The following is a 21,454-nucleotide window of genomic DNA, read 5'->3' on the forward strand; positions in this document are numbered from 1 at the left end:
TGGCTGCATTACCAAATAAGCCCATACGCACAATAATGTTCGTCGATTTCATTCCGAATTTTATATCAGTTATCATGTCTCTTACTTCTGTTTTATTAATAAAATATCCTGAATATACTCATGCACAGCATAGTCGATCTGGAAATAAAGATAATTTCATCTGAGAGATCACTTGAAAATATCTTCCAATTCCAGTTTTGAATTATCTCCTTGATATCCTCTAACATCTCTCCCTAACTGACATCACTTTAGTTTTAGAAATGCGAATTTTCACATCAACTTGCATCGCTGTGGCCTGATTGTTAACATAATGGCATTTGATTGATTGTAATACCCTATCAATAATTCCGTAACTACATAACACTCAGTAAAACTAACAACGTATCACTTAGAACTCTGCCATAAGTCTTCTTTAGATCTACAAAACCTAAGCATAGCTGTCTCTTCCTCTGGTAGCATTTCTCAGCTATTTGCCCCATACTGGAAATTTGGTTCTAATAACCTTTTGTAACGCTTTAAGCTTCAGGCATATGTAGAGGCATGATTTTTTCGCTTTAACGATAAGCGCGACAAAAAATATTTTGAAGCGATTTTGATATATCTTAAAGAATCATACGATTCCGGTTACGAAAGCAATGACATTTTTCGCGAATTACTGCGAATTAAAGCGGCAATGCCAGTTTAAAGCGAAATGCACTTATTTTGCGACAAGTGCGAAAATGCAGCGAAATTCATTGAAAATAACGATCTTGAAATTGTATGCCAATATCTCGTGTATGAAGAGAAACGGATAATAGAATAACGACTTCTCAATTCGACAGAAGTATCTCTTCGTATTAATTAAAATTGTAAAATCCCTTAGTGATATGGCATTATACAGTAGGGAGTAGAGTGACAGCTGCGGCCATATATAGTGTTAGGGCAATTTGTTATTAATCTTGATTAGGCCTACATTATAGTTCTAATCAAGATTACATAAGGCATAATGAATGATTATCAATTTTGTTTCTCTTTATTTATCTATCTTTCACACAAATAATTCACAAATCTCACGAATTAAACATTTTATGAATAATTTTACGAAATGATTAAAGCGAAATTAAAGCGATAAGGTCAGCCCTATTTCGCGAAATAACGCGAAAAATTGTTTTCTTTTCGCTAAATCGAACATAAATTAATGCGAAAAAATCATGCCTCTAGGCATATGCATATTATATTTCTTAAATTGATGCTTTCACTGCCCATGTTAACCGATATCTTTTGGGATTTTGGCGTGTCAAAGAAACAAACCTCAAAAGATTATCACACCTATTATATTAGATAGAATACTATCACTAGCCCGGGTGCATCTCATACGTCATAGCCCACTTTAAGCACATTTCATAAACTAAAACGTAAACTGTAGCAAATAATCGAATAAAGCTAAATTCTTATTCCTTTTCTTCTACCGCTTTTTCCACATCTGTGGGGCCGCACATGTGATTTCGCCCTGTTTTATGCAGAGATGCCCTTCCCGACGCCAACACTGTATGGAGGGATGTAATCCCTATTATTGCGTATTTTTGTGGTGGTTAGTAGTGCTGCGTGTGGTCTGAATATGAACAGGAAAGTGTTGGGACAAACACAAACATCCAGTCTCCCAGCCAGAAGAATTAATCAGCCGCGATTAAAATCCCCGACCCATCCAGGAATCGAACCGGGTAGCCTCCGATTCGAAGGCCTCAACACTGACTATTTCTCCAAGGAGTCGGACAATCCAATAAAGTTAACTACCAGACTGAAACAGAATTCTTCAGAAATATATAGCTTAATTTACACCTGGTAACAGGATGACTATATACGAAGGCCATCCGGAAAGTGGTACCCGTTTGCGCAATAAAGGCACAGAAGCAAGTATTAACAAATATATACATTTTTATTACTACTTCTCCACATAATCTCCAAGCAAATTTAGGCATTTGTCATAACGTGGGACGAGTTTTTGTATTCCAGCGTCATAGTCCTCTGCCGCCAGCGTATTGAGATACGTAGTCACGGCTCGTTTAAGTTTTTCATCGCCGTCAAATCTTTTTCCCGCCAGAAAGTCTTTAAGCTTCGTAAAGAGATCAAAATCCGAAGGAGTGAAATCCGGGCTATACGGGGGATGGTCGAAAGTTTCCCACTTGAATTGCTGCAAAAGTTGTTGTGTTATCGCAGCTGCACGAGGCCTGGCATTGTCATGAAGGAGAATGACGCCTGTAGACAATAGACCTCGCCGTCGATTTTGTATTGCCCGCCGTAATTTCTTTAATGTTTTAATGTTTCACAATACGCATTAGCATTAATTGTGTCTCCACGGGCCGTAAAATCAATGAGCAGTACACCTCGGCGATCCCAGAAAACGGTTGCCATGAGTTTCCTGGTGGACAGAACTGTCTTGATTTTTTTTGGTTTTGGTTGGTGAATGAGCATGATACCACTCCATTGACTGTCGTTTACTCTCAGGTGATGCATAACAAACCCATGTTTCGCCCCCAGTAATGATGCGAATCAGGAAAGAGTCACCTTCATCGGAATAACGTCCCAGAAACGTCAGTGCTGCAGCCATACGCTTGGTTTTGTGCACCTCTGTGAGCATGCGAGGGACCCACCTTGCACAGATTTTTGAATAATGCAGATGGTCTTTGACAATTTCATGAACAATTGTTCGAGACACATTGGGAAAATGTTCAGAGTTCATCAATGGTGACGCACCGATCGTTCCTCACGCATTCGTCTACTGCGCTCAGCAGTTGGTCTGTAATGACAGATGGTCTCCCTGCACGCTCCTCGTCGTGTGTATTCCCCCTCCCCAGGTTGAAGTTGCGACACCAGCGCCGAACAGACGACTCGTCCATCACATTGTCTCCATACACCTCCCTTAATTGGCGATGAATATCACAAGGTCGAACGTTTCGTGCATTAAGAAATTTAATCACGGCCTCACTTCACAACTGGCGGAGTTCTCAATTTGTTTAAGCGTTTTAAACGATCACAGACACAACACAGGCAATGCTAGCGTCAGGCAACCTCGCACAGAGCAGGCAGACAAGCCACTCACGCGGTCTGACCTTGCTCAGCGGCTACCCGAGTCCTCAGCGCTTCATGCGGCACTAACGGGTACTACTTTCCGGATGGCCCTCGTATATGAAGGTATTAATAGACGTAAAACAAGCTTACATCCAACTAAATAGATGTCTCACTCTTCTACAATTCTATCACATTTTAACTGCTCTGTAACTTGTATTGAACCGCCTTCAGATATCGGCTGTTGCGATTTAAAGATGAAATATTGGCTAGATTTGGAAGGATGCGTATAAGATATAACTGTCATGATGAAGAATTCTGTCAGCTATCGATCAGTGGAGGATACAATCTACGAGTACTAAAGTTTCTTAGGAAATATATATCTAGGTTAGTTGTTTAGCGTAAGTTCAATGTAGGATATTTTATCATTCGTTCAGGGAGATTCTAAATTAGATAATGACAATTGTAACCCAAATAGTACGGTTCCTGTGGAGACTTCAAAGAAACTGAACTCTTTATAGTGAATTGATGTAGTTTACACGAATGTTTGTTCATAAACATATTAGCTATAATCACAATTATACAATAATTTGCTCAATACTGGATAAAAAATTGGTAGACGCAATTATGGAATCAATCAATCAATCAATCAATCAATCAATCAATCAATCAATCAATCAATCAATCAATCAATCAATCAATCAATCAATCAATCAATCAATCAATCAATCAATCAATCAATCAATCAATCAATCAATCACCACTGATTTGCATTTAGGGCAGTCGTCCAGGTGGCAAATTGCCTAACACGTGTTTATTTAGAATTTTCATAAATCATTTCAAACAATTTGGAAATTTATCGAACATCTCCCATGGTAACTTATTCCAGTCCCTAACTCCTCTTCCTATAAACTAATATTAGCCTCAATTTCTCTTTTGAATTCCAACATTATTTTCATACTGCGATCTTCCTACTTTAAAAAAAAACAACCACTCATACTTATTCGTCTACTAATGTCATTCCACGCCATCCCTCCACTGAGAGCTCGGAACATACCGCTTAGTCGAGTAGCTCGTCTCCTTACGCTCAAGTCTTTCCAGTCCACACTATTCAAAAATAGCATTTCACACCAATAAGCTCGAGAATCTCTTTTACAGTGGTTGACATTCGAACACCAACACGGCAATTGTCGTTCTCTTTACCCTCGCTTTTGCGAACGATAGCTGCACTCTGACTTCATCGTGAAGTTGAAGATTTGTGGGCATCACAAAACACATGAAGCGTATGAGACCTCCTATAGTCAGCCAAGGTAAATTGCCTTAGTATAATGATAGAAGGCAATTGTCCATTCTACTTTAGGAACTTCTCTTTTGTTTCTGGTGGTACCTGTGTGTCCCAGCTTATTCCCTGCTCCCAAATTTCTTGCAACAGATTCTTCGGCAATATTGTCACAAGTCAGAAGAATCCAATGGGGTCAAAAACATCCTGACAAGCAGATATAATACTTCGTCTTGTTAGAGGTTGGTTAATTTCGCATATTTTCTTGGCACAAGATGGTATGTATTCCCACTTATTCCGTAGCAGCCCCAGTACTGGAGAGACTTAGACTTCTGTGCTTGAAACAAGCACTTTTCTTGCCCATAGTTTTTAAAATTGTATTTATTTTTGTCCTAAAGTTTAATAGTAGGAAAGCATATCACAACATGTTGATATTAATTTCAGTAGCATAGCTGATAAAAGACCACATATAATTCAAACATTTCAAAATCTACTATAGTTTCCAGTGATTAGTAATACCGAATCATAATCTTTGCTCAGTCTTCTGTGTGGCAGTAAAGAGTAAATTGATCATATTAACATAACTTTTTTTTGATGGTAGTATTCTCTGTAATACCTAACAATTTAGTGCCTCGCTTAGGCAGTCTGCGGAGTTGCATTAATGTGCAATGGCCTTGCAGGTTATTTTGCATTCGTATCCGTTATATCTTAAGTCCTTCTAACACTGCCTCACTACTGCCGTGTCCAGCAATATCACCAATATCGATCTGAAATGCCTTACATTACCGAGAAACATACTGATCTGAAAAATAAAAAATGTAATCACTTTATGCATGCATTTAGTGAACTCCCCTTATCTGACATGAAGGCAAACATATATATAATTTTCTTAAAAGTAACGCATCGAACTAAAATAACATTTCTATAATAATATTGCATATAGGTTATTTCCTAATTTCTAGTTGAAGGGATGAAGGCAATTGTGTGCCATTAACCATTTAGAGACCAAAAGAATGGAAAATAAATATTTCAATTTCAAAACTCATTAAATAAATGTTTTCTGTTTATGAAAAACTTGGTCTCCGATGAGGAAGATGTATTAAAAACAGAGATTATAATATTAGATTTGGCCTACAATGGTCTTTAACCCTCCAGTCATACAGAAGGCATAAAATATTTTCGATCTTATTGTGCAAAGAAAAATCATTAAGTTTTCGATCTTATTTTGCAAATAGATATCATTAAGTTTTCGATCTTATTGTGCAAATAGATATCATTAAGTTTTCGATCTTATTGTGCAAATAGATATCAGTAAGTTTTCGATCTTATTTTGCAAATAGATATCATTAATTTTTCGTTCTTATTTTGCAAATAGATATCATTAAGTTTTGTCACTCCAGAGTAACAAGTGAGTAACGTTCAAGTTAATATCAAATGCTATGATTTATGCAGATTCATTTCTATAAGCTGCTATTCATTTAATTCATTTAATTAGTTCTATTAGATTACTATCGGAGTAATGTGAGTAAATAACAGGCGATATTCTGAAATCTAAGTACTAATTATTAGAGAAGTAATTCAGATGTGACTGTTCAAATCTGTGTGTATACTACTATGGCCATTGTGATGATATATCTGTACGCAGAATTCTTAGTTAGCAGTTATACCGCTTGAAAATTTAGTAGCCATAAAATCCATTCAGATACTACGTACCGTAGATGCATTCGAATATTTAAGAAATCTAGCTGCATTGACTAGGACGCATCCCAATGATACGAATACAATACACCATCAACTATTTATTAGTAAATTAACTGTTACGAATGTTATATATGCCGGTTTTTAAGAAACGAATGTTTACAATCTATGGGGCCGTACTGAGTTACATAGGATAATTAAAACCGAGGGGTAAACCAAGACGCCGAAAATGTAATGCTGGTGTCACTGGATCACCTTTCGAGGATGGTTACTGATTTATCAAACTTCCACGGAGATTTGAGGCACTAAAAATATAAATACATAGTAATCTTTTCAATATATTTACCTTTATTTCACGCTGGGAAAAACACAATAGTTCTATTAGATAACTTTGAAGTTAATGTTTCAACCTGTATGTATCCCTGATGTGTTACCTTGTATCTTTCGAATTGTTTCTCCGATTCTGACAAAATGTTGTGTCATGGAGATATTTGACATGTATATTCTCATTCTACTTTTGATAAACTCACCGATTGCATCATCAAATAAACTATGATTAAAAATTCATCTTCCAAGGTCTATTCAGTGACTCCTCTGAATTCCAGCCAAATTTTGCAGGATGAATGTCATTAGCCCGTTACTAGCTGAAATACGTTTGTTCACATTCTGTGTGATGGAATTAACAAGTATCACAATTGAAATATACTCACGCAACTTTCTGTTCTGTTAGTGGTTTTAGTATACCTACAAAGGAAATCTACGAGTCTAAACTCAATACTTTTTGAAAAGCTGCTTCTAATTTGATGACAGTATGCATGCCATAAATAGGCCTACACTCAATGAATGGTTTTACCATTTATCATGAAGCTGATTCTGCCTACAAAGACAGCATAGCAGTGTAAGCGTCCACACTCAGTGATTGTAGATGATGTGATTGTACTCCCCATTTTGGTATCGCCATTGCTGACTGATATCATTTTCCAAAGCACACCTATAGTAGAACTACATGACATTACCGAATGCATACGTTGATTTTCTCTGCTGTTATTTAGTTATATCACATTTAATCTTAACCATTCATCCAAAAGCAAAATATACTAGTGCAATTATACAACCAGTTAATAGAGCCAATGAGATTAACATGTGTATTAAGTATAGTTTTGTTGTTTCAGTGCAAAATATCTCGCTGGGGGATTTTAGTCAATAAAAGACTTAAGCGTATATTATTCGTTACATTACTGAAGAACAATGATCTCCAATCAATTAATCAAGCGAATTTCGCTGTACGTAGATCATAGGTAGGAAATATATATTTATATTAATGTATACATATTCAGTCTTAATATCAAAGACAAGATTCCGATGTGTTCCTAGGAGTATATTCAAATGATGTCATTTTTTTTAGGAATATGATGCTATACATACGAGTTCTTCTAGTAATATCTTTAAAAATCTCCTTGCCGTGCATGCGGGTTCTTCGTATTAGTTCAAAAACGGTGTTGAAATTTCGCTGCTAAGAGGCAAGTATTACTGCTTCCTTTACAGAGTAGAGTTTTAAAACTCTAATGTCAACTGATAAACAAAAATTATCAAACGCTTATGACATATCAATTCCTACCCACTGATGATACCGCCTATGTTGAACACTAATATTATAGAATATCTGATTTTAAAATGGGCATTAATTTTAATATATTTTTAAAATATGCAATCGTGAATCTTTCCTCCTTTCACTCTTCTCCACGAGACTGACGTTTTGAGGAGAAGGTGACAATGTTCCTAATAAAAATCGACACTTTAAAATCCAGTAAGTAGATTTCGACGTTTGAATTCGTTGAAATTGACTGTTGTTTCCAGTTGCTAGTTTCATCTTCAGGGGAACAAAGCAGAATAAAGTTCCGAATTCGTTTTTTAAGAAAATTGTATAATACAGCTCATTTTACCAGTCAGTTACGCAAGATTTCAAATTGAAAAACACTTCATTCGTTTCAAAAATTCAATTCAGTTTTGTTTTCTATACTGTACATTAATAATGTATTTGCCTTTTATACATAATCATTTAGTTACTTTCCATCTTAAGAGAGTAATGCATACACACAACCTGAGATGTTACGAAAAAAAATCTTCAAGGAGATAAAATAATTTATTTCTGAAAGATGTCACTCTGTGTTACAATAATTCACGACCCTCTTTCTATCATACATCTCTCTGTATACCCACTGTGGGTGGGGGTGGTAGAATAACACCCACGGTATCCCCTGCCTGTCATAAGAGGCGACTAGAAGGAACTCCAAGGGCTCTCACATGTGGAGCGTGGGTTGGCGACCACGGGGCCCTCAGCTGAGTCCTGGCATTGCATCCACTTACTTGTGCCAGGCTCTTCACTTTCATCTATCCTACCCGACCTCTCTTGGTCAACTCTTGTTTTCCGACCCCGACGCTATTAGTCTGCGAGGGCTAGGGAGTTTTACATGTTCACGTCCTTCGTCGCCCTTGTCCTTCTTTGACCGATATCTTCATTTTTAAAAGTGTCGAACCCCTTCCATTTTTTCTCACTGATTAGTGTTATATAGAGGATGGCTGTCTAGTTGTACTTCCTCTTAAAACAATAATCACCACCACCACCTCACAGGTTTATTTGCTCGTTATTTAATAGGCCTTTCATTAATTTGTTCAGAAAATTGTTCGAAGTGGGTCGTTTATAGCCATTAAAATCAGTATTTCTTTGATCACTTTCAACTGTTTGCAACGACCTGTGCATTTTACATACTCGATGGATATTGGACAGTAGCCACGAACTGTCAGAAATCCCTGGTATTGCGTATGATTTGCTTCCTTATTGTTTGGTACTGGAATACGGTTATCTACAATTTATGAATGCCTCCGTTTGTTATATCTACAGTAGTTCATGTATGATACTAAACATCACGTTTATTTTCATAGGCCTTGTTACTTACAATTTCTGCTGCTGTTAGCACATTTCTTACAGCCAGTTCAAGACATTATTAGCATAAACTAATGACAGATTAACAGGTATTGAAATCATTTTAAAAAGTTTCTTCTCTTACAGTCCTTAGAGCGTTCCTGACATCAGCAATATGGAATTTATATAAGGAGGAAGAATTTTATATGATGATTTGACCTAAATTGTTTTTCGTGAAAAAGAAGAAATGTGTAACTTGAATAAAAATTCATCTGGATGTTACTATTAACATTTAATATTCGTATATGATTACTATCAAATCATTTTCTCTCACTGTCAGGTCACAAACATACGGGAACTCTGACTCAAAGTACAAATTCCAGTGGAAATAAGCACACGCATCTTTCAAAATGATTCGATATTACTTTTGAAAAGAAATTTGTCTAATGTCAAATAAATGTTAGTTCACTTTATTCTGTTCAAAATGTTAAACTAACCACTCATTTATAATACTTACTCTGTTTCAACTTTACTGCTATGATGTAAAGTAGGTAATATCCTGTAACTATTTGCCTATCATATGTTATAATGAGTCCATTGATTGTAACGCAAAGCGACATCTTTCCAATGAATAACTCTTCTACAAGACACAAGCTAGATCGACGTAACTGAGTACATCTGAAATATATTAAAACTCTGGTCGTTGGTGTATATTTTTGAATCTGAAAATGATTTAGAAGCCGATGAATGTGCGGCTAGTTTTAAGAAACTAACTACGTGGGTTGAATTTACGCTGTTTGATCCCTTGAGTCCGAAAGTTTTTAAATTTCAAATTTCCATTGATAATTTACAGTACCACAAAAGTACCTAACCATCCAGGTGTGCCCTTGCAAGCTTCTGCTAAAGAGTAGAGATTTCACACTGTACGCGAGTGCAGTGTAAATATGCATTCGACCACTTAGAACCAGAATTGAGTCAGATTATTCAAACCTACAAGCACTCTGCTTTTCTTAAGTTGGAGAAAGTGAAATAAATTTCTGAATGTAGTAGATTGAATATATTTCGGGTAAATGAGCACTTTAATACAAGTATGGCAACGGATATTTTGTCATCCATAAACGCCGTTCATTGTTTAAAGGAATTAGATAAACAGAAATAATTTGAAAAAATTCTATATACAGATTGGTGATACTGCGCGCAACCTTATGTATCATAATTTATACCCTCCGCCTGTTACTGACTGCTGATATAAACAATTAAAGTCACTTCCAGTAAGTCAGATCTCGTATAATTTCAAAAACGATCATTGTTTTACGGTTTTGAGGTGGCAAAAGCGATTTCTTTGACATTTAGGTGATGACTGTATAAAGCGATACCTGTAATATGATTCTCCTCCGGCCTTATCGTAATACAAAAATTAGCACACTTCCATTAACATCTGCCACTTTCGGTGAATGTATATATTAAAGAAAAATCATGAAATAGATAAGAAATAAATAATCATCAAGATTGAAAGAAGACACAGTAATGAGAAAATTAAAATAAAAACGCAAATGAAATAAATGTGGTTAGTACACAGAATATGAAAATAATATCGTTACAATTAAACGTATTATTGTTAATAAATGTATTTCTAATAAAAATATAAACTAGATTACTTAATATCGATGTAAGACGCGCTTTATTCCTTCATGGATGCATAAATATGTAATAACACTTGCACGAGGGGATTTACTTAATGTGATTAGGGAAATATGCAGTTAAATAACTAATCAAGAAAACTATGAACAGGGAATTATAGTTTATGCCACAAAATAATCCTACCTGTTCATTATTGTAATTCTGACTAATGGCATTATGGTTGAATTTAGTCAGACCGAATTAAAAGGTGTAAATCAGAATTGCTGACGTTCCTCGTTTGCTATAATATTTTCCATTCGTAAAATTCGAATGGCTGTTCTATGTACGAGAAAAATGCACAAATGAAACAAACATCCTGTTTTACTATTTCATAAGTTGTCCATCTTTACCTTTCCCCCCCCCCCCCCCCTCACCCTCAACTTAGTACAGGTAAATGTTTCTTTCATATGCCTTTCTACGTATAAAATTCACTATCTGACTAGACATCATGGACCTCACTAATAGCAGTAACTAGAATCAGAAACAATAGTGCCATTATGATTTAAATGTTTTCCATACTTGAGCATTATTTGCTGGTGATGAATGGCTCATTAATAATAAATTATGACATATTTCCATTGAACGTATTTGTAATGTATAATTTTTGATTATAAATCACATACTCTGAGATCCTTCATTCTATATAGTAAAATTTTATTATTTTATCAAACATAGCTCACTATTTGTGCAGTGTATAAATATAAATTCCTATTTTTCCACTACTATATTAATTTGTTTATGTACTGTCAAATGTTAATATGTAAGTGTAATGTAGGATTATCAAAGAAAACCTTTCCTTTAATTCAACCGGTAAATGCCGTAGTTGGTGGGTACTGCGATAGGTGAAGCAATACCCTGCTTATTACTGACGTACAGTACCTACCTAAAAGATCCCATTCACCGTTTGTTATGAAGCTACTAATATCACCACCTGCATCATCCTGTAGTTGAAGGTCTAGCTGTAACATACATACAATTTGCATCAAAACATTACAGTAGATGACAAAAAAATTATATCTCATTTGTTTTTCTGAACGTAAATATATATATTTTACGCATATATATCTAGAGTCCGTAAGTTTGCCATATTAGAATTTGTTTGCCTCTTTTTTTCTCGTAAACTAGATATTTTGATACTTTGTTTGCTTTCTTATAATACTTTTGTCAGTTCCATTTTCAGACATGAAATTAGAATTGATTTCAGCCGACCTCTAGTCATATACTAAACATATTGTCTTTGTGTACTTCTACCTTCTTATGAATCAGCAGTCAATTTATTAGAATGAGATACTTAAAAACTCTCAATTGCCTAATAAATTATTGGCTGGTTTATAAGTTTTTTAAGAGTTTCATTACTACTAAGAAAAATATTAAATTTTTATCCAGTGAAACAACACGTTTGTAACACATCGCACAAAAAAAATTTAGAAGTTCTTAATAGTTGGGTAATTCCACCTTTGTAATACTATACAAAGTTTTCCTTAAGGGACATGTTTCGTCTCTCTTATATGAGACATCGTCAGCCCTAATATAATTATAGTATAACACGTAATATCCCTGATAACGAAAACGATGAATTATCCACAAATCCAGGAGTCACTAGGATTCAGTCCACTACAAACATATAATATATTTCAAAACAAAGCCTGTGAAGAATTAAATTAGTCACATAATGCTACAATATTATTGTATTGAAACATTGTTACTCTAATATTTAACTTTTTAATTTAAGAATTATAAATCCAATGGAACTTACAATTTTCAGCTGTCTACCATCATGTCATAATATTTTCATCACAACAATGACCTGCTTTTGAGTTATTTTTATGCATGTTTTGACTGAGTCATAGTGACTCCTAGATTTATGGATATGATATGATTCCAGGTCCTCATCTTGTATATCAGCAACTATGTTATCAAAGATAGCGTCGGGAGTAGAATTAATGGCAGGCTCCTCTAGTGAAAAGCTAGGCAGTGGTTAAAGTCCACTTTTCCTATATCTTCATATATACGATATGTACAAATGGACACATGAAAGATTAATAAATAAAAAGGAAATATAATTCGAACATGTTTGAGATAATTAACTAATGGTTACGAATTATTTTCTACATTTTCTCTCCAGATTGAACTATTATCCTCATTATTACACCAAAAGGAAGGTAAAATCTAAGTAGTTTCGTGGAATGAATTGAGAAAACCTTGTCCTGAAACCACATCATCGATGATCATTGTTATCTGATGAATGCTAAAATGCAGCTGTGAGTTTCTGAACTAGTGAGGTCTCCTTCAATTGGTAGCTGTAAAATCTACTGGGCCATGTAACTTACAAAATATACCCTGGCGCAGCCAAACATGAGAGGCATTTGGCCTACCGAGCAACTACTGTTGAATTCGGAAGTCTTCAGATTCTAAGTTCAGCCATTATTCTTGGCTTTGAAGACCGGGGCTGCCATCTCACCACCAGTGGCTCGTAACTGTAATCAAGTATGCAGAGAGGACCTCGAACTAGCCGTTTGATCCAGCTAAAAGTCCTTGATCTGACCGGGAATCTGACTCAGAAACTTCGTGAGACGGACAGGCACTCTACCCCTACACCTCGGGGCTGGCTTATAATTTATACCACTCTGAAACATAGAAACTGGCACATTGGATGTAATATTGGAATACTGTATTTGAAAGTACCACATCGCTTGCAATTAAAAGAGATTCGTCGATGCATAGTTTGCACTTAACTTTTTACATTGTGTAATTAAATTATTCGTGACAGTTTTAAAAATGAAAATCATCTATATATTAAAAGAGTTTTCCAAAAATATATTTGGCAAATCCGTCCGTCCGTTCTACAGGACCGATCTGCTTTACTTTTGTTTTATTATCTCCAGAATTATCTGCCGGTTAATCATAAGGCATTGATAGGTCTTCAAGTTCAGCCAAATTTGAGTACTCATACATTCAAATCAATGAATGATCACTCCTATAATTGCAGACGAAGGCTTACCCTAATCCACAATACATTCTGTTGCTAAGCGACTAACACTTCCATTAATATTCTGATCCTTATTAATGTCATTGCATGAGCGCGCCTGGTGGCCATGATCGGTCTGACATCGTGGTTAGCTGGTTCGAGTTCCACTGGTTGAAACATTTTTCACCATCGTAATGTTGGGCGGCAGGGTAGGGGAGGTGGTGGTATACAATTTCTAATCACTAGAATGCGAGCCAAAAGCCTGGGTTAAATTACAAACCTCTCCGCAGTGCTCATATGGAGTGAGGGAATATGACGTTGTTGTTGGTGATTCGTCCGTCGGATGGAGACGTTGAGTTTTGAACAGACACCTTGGTGCTATTCGACAGGAGTAGGGTATGTGCCGATGCCGGATTTCATCCTCTCCCTTCCTACTATCACAGATCACGTCATTCATTAACTCCTCCGATGAGGCTGAGGTCACGAAGGGCATCCAGTCAAAAAAACCGCAACGACAGATTCATCTCACCTCATACTAGACCCCATAGGGAAACGGAACAAAGGTTGGACAAACAAAACAGTAATGTCATCGCATCCCGCCATATTTGAATACTACGTGTAAAGCCAGAGAGGATACACTTCCTCCAATCTTCGATTCTCTAACTTTTCCCAGCCTCCAAATATATTCAACAAAAGGCAGAATGTTCCTAATAACGTACATGCTGTTCAGAGAAAAAGTCTACGTACAAACAGACCCCATCATGACATACGACTTAGACATTATTTGGGAACACCTATCGAAGGATAACCTAGCTACACTAGAAAGAGTGAAGGCCATGTATCTTAAAAATATATTTGCCTGGCAAAAAACGCTCCTATGAGATCACAAGACAACCGTTCTATATAGAAGAACTGCGATTAAAAATACTATTGCTCCTACGACACAATACCAAGCTTTATTTTAGGAACTGCAGGATAAAAGAAAGCGAATACATCGATAGATTATTATCAAACAGACGGCATGATGGCTTCTGATTACGAGCTTTTCGCGCTTCTTATTAAATGTTCATCAAACCGTTGAAAAGGGCAGGCAAAACAATATAACTACGACAGGCATATCAAGACGAGTTATCTGACCTTCTTATAACGAATGGTGCTCAGTAGCACAGATCCTCTAATATTATTTAAAACGATATAAAATATATCCTTGTTTGATGTAAGCAGACACAGTATAGCTCCTCCTCATCCTCCTCAATGCTCTACCTTTTCCCAGGTCATTGTGGTGTTCGTGTTTTACTGTCCTAATTTTCTTTCTCCTCCTCCTCTGGGTAGCCTCTTGGAAAGATTTCCCTACCAGAGGCTGCAGCTGGTCCACCGATCTCATTGGATGCCTTCCTCGTGGTCTCTTGCTATTGACCTTTCGCACCACCACAACTTCCTCCAGGGTGTCTGTTCTTCTAACGATATGTCCGACGTACCGGATGTAAGCATGGCTGATCCGCTCAAGAAACCTAGTCTGGAATGCCTAGTCCTTCCAGCACGGATGCATTATTTGGTGTTCAGTCCAAGAAATTCTGAAAATGAATCGGTAAACCCATATCTCGAAGCTTTCTATTTTTCTCTTATCTGCCTGTTTGATTGCCCAGGTCTCAGATGCATTGCTGACAATGGGTAGTATGAGGGAGTAAGCTAGTTGCAGTTGTGTGCTCTTTGTTTAACTGTCCGACCCTTCCATATCCTACTGAACGTTGCGATGGCTATCCTCATGGTAATTCTTCCCTCGATTTTATCGGAATACTCTCGTAGATCTGCACATTGAGAAATGAACATTTTGCAGAAAGCTCTTACTTGCATCCTAGGACTGTCGCCTAGTTTGGTAAACATTAAAATAATTGAGATTGTTTCCATAATTTTTAAGTTTCACAAAGTTTATAATTGGAAAAATCATATAAGGAGATATACTATTCTGTGAACAGATGGTTGAACGAGGAGAAACTAAAATGACAGAGAGCTTTTATATGTGAGGATATGTATAATTAAAATGGCTTAATCGTACGTTTTTGGAAAGTAAATCCACTTTTACAATCATTCCTACTCATTACCGCAAAATTGCCTTCCTTCGTATTATTTATTTATTTATCGTATGGCATATATACATATATACAGAAACAAGAAAGCAAGTGCATTATATTTTAATGTCCAAAGATGTTATCCATTCTAGAGCCTCTGTATCGGCCTCTAGAAAATCAAACCAATCTCCAGGGTAGGCTCTTCTGCTACACTCCTTTACAATGTGTTCGATGGTTTGAAAAGGAGCACTGCAGTTACACTCGGGGGATTGTATCTTTCCCCATTTATACAGGGACGCAGCACAGACACCATGGCCACATCGCATCCTATTAAGGACGGTCCAAGTTCTTCTTGCGAGATCAGACCTCGAATTAGGTGGGAAGAAAGGCCAGAGATGTTCACCTGTTTTGGAGATCCAATCTTCCTTCCATTGGGCATACGGTTTGAAATTGTCTTCTGTGAGCTTCTGAGCGAACTTCACTGGCAGATGGCTAGATTTCAACCGGTTCCTCTGAAGGTCAGGAATATTGGAGTGGATGGGCAAGTCAGGGTTCTCATTTATCTTGGAATATTCTCTCAACAGGGCTTGTGCTCTACGAATGAAGGAGGCATGATGTTGCTCAAGACAGGAAGCCAGTGGGTAGGAGTTGATCTTATTACACCTGAAATAATCCTCATTGTGTTGTTGAGTTGAGCATCCACAAGTTTCACATGGCAGCTGTTGATGCACACAGGAGCACAATATTCTGCCGCAGAGTAAACTAAACCAAGGGCAGAACATCTCAAGGTAGTTGCAGAAGCACCCCAGGTTGTACCACACAACTTCTGCAGAATGTTGTTGTGACTCCTAATCTTTGCTGCTGTATTTACTAGATGTTGCCTGAAGGAGAGTGTCCGATCTAATGTTATACCTAAGTACTTTGGTTAATTATTGTGTCTGAGGACCTTACCGTTAAAAGACACTTGGAGAGTACAGTTTGCCATTTTGGCCTTCCTTCGTGAATCACGGCTATGCGAGGGCTTATGGATTGAATACTTCTTTGGCTACAAAAATTCACTAATTGCATAATATTTGGGATAACAATAGAATTTCGACTGATCCTCGATTTAAATCCATACAATGAACACATGTCTTTCTCCTGAACACGATGATTTAATGTTCATAAAACCTGAATATCCTTTCCTTCTTCATGAATATTGTTTTCATTAACGGATACCTTAACTCTTCTACATCTCTGAACTCTTCGATTTCCTTCTTTAGTAGTTAAAATAGCATCCTGATAATGATATAGCTTTACACACTGGAAATTTCACTATTAGTTAAAGCTTCATGAACATCAGTTGGTTGACTCGCGGAGGTTGGAAAGAACACGAAATTTTTGAACAATTTTCTTTACTCGTACCGACACAGATAGACACAGACACAGATGGCGACGAACGTATACACTTAAACAGTGCAATTATGGATACAACTATAATAAACAAAACGTTGTATTATCTCTCAATTTATATTATTAGAACTACATTAATTATGCTTCGCAACTCGACGTCCTCAGTGGAATATGAAACCATGTGGGGTTTCATTTAGCTGCACATTCAGTGGACGGTTGGCAGAACTATTATCTCCGAAGTCGAATAAGAGATATGTAGGTAAGGTGGATTTTATTCATTCATGTCTTACTGATAGTAAAAATACTGATCAGGAGAAATTAATGGCATTAAGCTTGAAAATCGATTAATGATTTACATTAACTCTGGTGATCGTTGGATTTAATTTTCAGTATCTGCTTTCTCCATAATTTTCCTTTGTCAACAGGAACAAAGTTATGGCATGTTGCTCAGGGAGTACAGCTGCTTCCTTTTAGAATTATTTACTTGACCCATACTATCTTCTATCACAGAGAATACCAGAGACAACTTCCGGAGGGCGGCGCGTGTGACCCAGATGATTCTTGTACTGTTTTTACTTTCTTGAGCCAAGTTACTCACACTGATCTTTCGCGGCTGACTTCCATTGGACCTCAAGACCTAAATAATATTTTATCTTCATCCCCGTCATTTCATGGCCTTTACTTTTAACTGGGCGTTATCATCACTGTTAAAGTTGTTGAGCATCCTGTCCATTCTCCTTTGGTTACTGTTAAGAGCGGTTGTTGATTTCACCGATTTGCTCCAGAGCAAAAATTATTACCCTCATCTCTGTGAGATTCTCGATTCAATATATTCGGTAATAATGACCGGACGATAGACCTTCCCTGTTCTTATTACTGATTAGACAGTGGAAAATATTGAAAAAATGGGCAAAGAGTTCGAAATGAAGTTCAACATTGACAAAACTAAGGTGATGAGCGTAAGAAAAGAGGAAAATGATGTTAATATAACACTAGAGGGACATAAATAGGAACAAATAAAGTCACTTAGATATTTAGGGAGTTTTTAACATGGTATGTAAATTGTGCAGGAAGAGTAAAAGGCAAAATATCTATGGGCAAAGAAGCTTTCGGAAAGGTGAGAGGGCTTTTGACGTCCAAAGAATGCGGTTCACAAATTATTTTACGTGGAGCGTGGTGTCATACGAATCTGAAAAATTAAGAAAGGAGGATACAAAGTGTTTGGAAAGTTCTGTAATATGGTTGTGGAGAAGAAAGGAAAAAGTGAAGTGGACAGAGAAAGTGAGAATTGATGAGGTGCTCAGTAGAGTAGGAGAGAAGAGACATCTTATGAAAACGATAGGGAAGAAGAAAATGTCCTGTTTGTGTCATATACTACGCAGAAATTGTCTTCAGCAGTGGGTGATGGAGGAAAACATACCCATAGACAGAGGAAGAGGAAGGTTTAACCGTTGACAAGTGTCAAGCAAGGTGAAAGCTATGAACAACTGAAACAAGATGCTCAGATTAGAGAATCATTCAAATTGTCCAATTGATACCTGTCTCAAGACAAATTCACAGAAGAAGAAAAAGAAGTACCAGTATCAGCATGTACAGCAGTTACTATACAGAGTGTATCTAAATTCCTATTACTCACTTTGAGGAGTTGTTGGGTGGACCGAGTAGGTAACATTTTGAACAGAAAGCTTCGTCCGGAAACGCACCGTTTCCCTGTTACAAAGAAACAACCACCACGCGTTTAAATGAGCGGAGCGGAGCGGAGTAGGTAATTTGTTGTTTCATTGCTTTTGCTTCTACATACAAGATAAGCTCGACATGCCACCAATTTCGATACAAACCTTGTACGTGTGTATTACATTCCGGTACACTTGCTAGCAAACACCTGGAAGTTGAACATCCGCCGCTGCCACTACCCGCGCAAGCAGATCTTCCTTTGATTCCACCGGGGTTTCGTAAGACGTAGCAGACACGGAATATTTAAACGCTTGGTAATATTTTACTTGTTGCGCGAAACGGTACGTTTCCGGACATGGGTTCTTGTTCAGAAAGTTGTCTACTCCACTCCCTCTCTGCAAGCCTTCAAAGTGCGTGATAGGAATCACATGCTGTATAGCTATAGAGAATGGAAGTTCAAGAATGGTTTACGTACTTTTGGGGTTAAGCCACACAGATCATTAAATAATGAATTAAAGAAGTAATGAGAACAGTTGTGTGTTGATTGCATGTTTATATTTTAATTAATATGATAACCGTCGGTCAGTTCGTTGAGAGAAACGTACTTAAAAAGAGTAAACACACGTAAACACCTGAAGATGAATTATACAATGTACTGTATACCGCCATCTCTCGCTTAACCTGACCGCCAATAATCTGATGGCAAAAATCTTTGCGGCCACTGCGACTCGAACAGTCTAAGCTGGCTACCAAATAAGATCGAACTGGATACCTTAACGACTACAACCACTATGTGCGCTGATGGATCATGGGAATGATTGTGTTGCTTTATAATCCATGCCTGATAATTTTTTTTCTGAAGATAATACCATTACTAATCGATTTCTAGTCTCAAAAAACCTCTAGTATATGATTTTCATCGAAATATCTAGAGGCGCTTTCGAGAAAGCTGTTATATATTCACAAGAATTGCTTGTTTAGTAAGTTAGTATAATACAAATAAGATAAAATAAGATATAGATTGTGTAGCATTTAATCATCAACTGACATTGTTGTAATGGTGAAGTGATCGTCTAACTAAAGCATTTCACAAGTAAACTGCTTCTTTATCTGTTTACCCTCCCGGGTCGGTTCTTCCCTCGGACTCAGCGAGGGATCCCACCTCTGCCGCCTCAAGGGCAGTGTCCTGGAGGTTCAGACTCTGGGTCTTGTGATACAACTGGGGAGGATGACCAGTACCTAACCCAGACGGCTTCACCTCCTATGCTGAACAGGGGCCTTGCGGGGGTGGGGAATATTGGAAGGGATAGACAAGAAAGAAGGAAGGAAGCGGCCGTGACCTTAAGTTAGGTATCATCCCAGCATTTGCCTGGAGGGAAACCACGGAAAACCACTTCCAGGATGTCTTAGGTGGGAATCGAACCCACCTCTACTCAGCTGACCTCCCGAGGCTGAGTTGACCCGGTTTCAACCCTCGTACCACTTTTCAAGTTTCGTGGCAGAGCCGGGAATCGAACCCGGCGCTCCGGGGGTGGCAGTTAATCACACTAACCAGTACACCACAGAGGCGGACCCACAAGTAAACGAAAAATAAAATTACATGTTTTCTATGATATTGTTTCCATGAGTTAGTAAAATCCCAGTCCTCTCGCAGTTAACATTAGCAACTTCTGTTATAGCAAACTAAAGTGTTCTCCGTACAGCCATCGTAACCCTTGAGGAGAAGAAGATATTCATAACCTCGCCGCTAAGTGGGATAGTACCTATAGTTAGCCTGACCATTTTCTGCCCCCAGGAATTATCATGTTAACTTACCCGTTTGTGGTGTAGTTTGAATGAATCTAAATGCTATGGGCTCCTACGGAATTTAAAACAGAGCGAGTGGCCACGTGGTTTGGGGTACGCAGCTGTCAGCTTGCATTCGAGAGATAGTGGATTCGAATCCCACTGTCGGCAGCCCTGAGGATGGTTTTCCGTGGTTTCCCCATTTTCACACCAGGAAAATGCTGGGGATGTATCTTCATTGAAGCCACGGCCGCTTCCTTCCCGCTCCTGACCTTTTCCTATCCTATCGTCGCCATAAGACCTCTGTGTGTCGGTGCGACGTAAAACGAATTCAAAAAACTCTCGGAATTTAAAGTTTTGTGTATATACTTTTTCAGCATCCTGTCATCTTGACAGGAATCGAGCCCTTCGTGGTGTACCTGCAGAACTACTCTTATATTAACTCGAGGTCTTATGATGACTTAACTAACAACTAAAATGTCATTCCTTTTTTAATATGAATGTTAAGTTACCCTCCAGCAGCAAGTAAGTTGTGAATGTGGTTTAGTGGCCTGCTGAGTCTGAACATACTGTATATCCACTTATTTATGGCTGGCTACTCTCTATTACCTTCCGCTTGGTCAAATCTTGATCTCTTCCGTTCCCGGTAGTACCACAATAAGTTTGTTAGAGCTAGGGTATCGCCTGATTTATCGGTGCTCATGTTCTTTCCATTATATTAGCCGTAAATTTATTCTTCTTCTACGATCGATATTAATAAATGTTATGTGTTCCCATTGCTTTCCCCTTGAAACAATATTCTCAATTTGTTCAATAATCAGGTGTCAACTACACAAAGTATAAATAATAAAATGTTATGCAAATTAATTTCAATCTGAAAATAAAATTTATTTTGTTCCACATTTCAATCACATTCTCCTCCAAATGTAAGATTTGACCAC

At 37.4% G+C, this 21,454-nt stretch overlaps 1 protein-coding gene across 1 annotated transcript in view; it reads right to left on the minus strand.

Moving 5' to 3' along the window:
* The window catches only part of LOC136872183 (neuronal acetylcholine receptor subunit alpha-7), a 324,332-nt gene that overhangs the window by 195,474 nt on the left and 107,404 nt on the right, over positions 1-21,454 (minus strand). Inside the window, exon 6 of the mRNA XM_067146019.2 lies at positions 11,509-11,584. Within this exon, the coding sequence (XP_067002120.2) occupies positions 11,509-11,584 (76 nt within the window). The remainder of the gene's footprint in view (positions 1-11,508; positions 11,585-21,454) is intronic.

This window comes from Anabrus simplex, chromosome 4 (assembly GCF_040414725.1).
Source record: "Anabrus simplex isolate iqAnaSimp1 chromosome 4, ASM4041472v1, whole genome shotgun sequence".
NCBI lineage: Eukaryota > Metazoa > Arthropoda > Insecta > Orthoptera > Tettigoniidae > Anabrus > Anabrus simplex.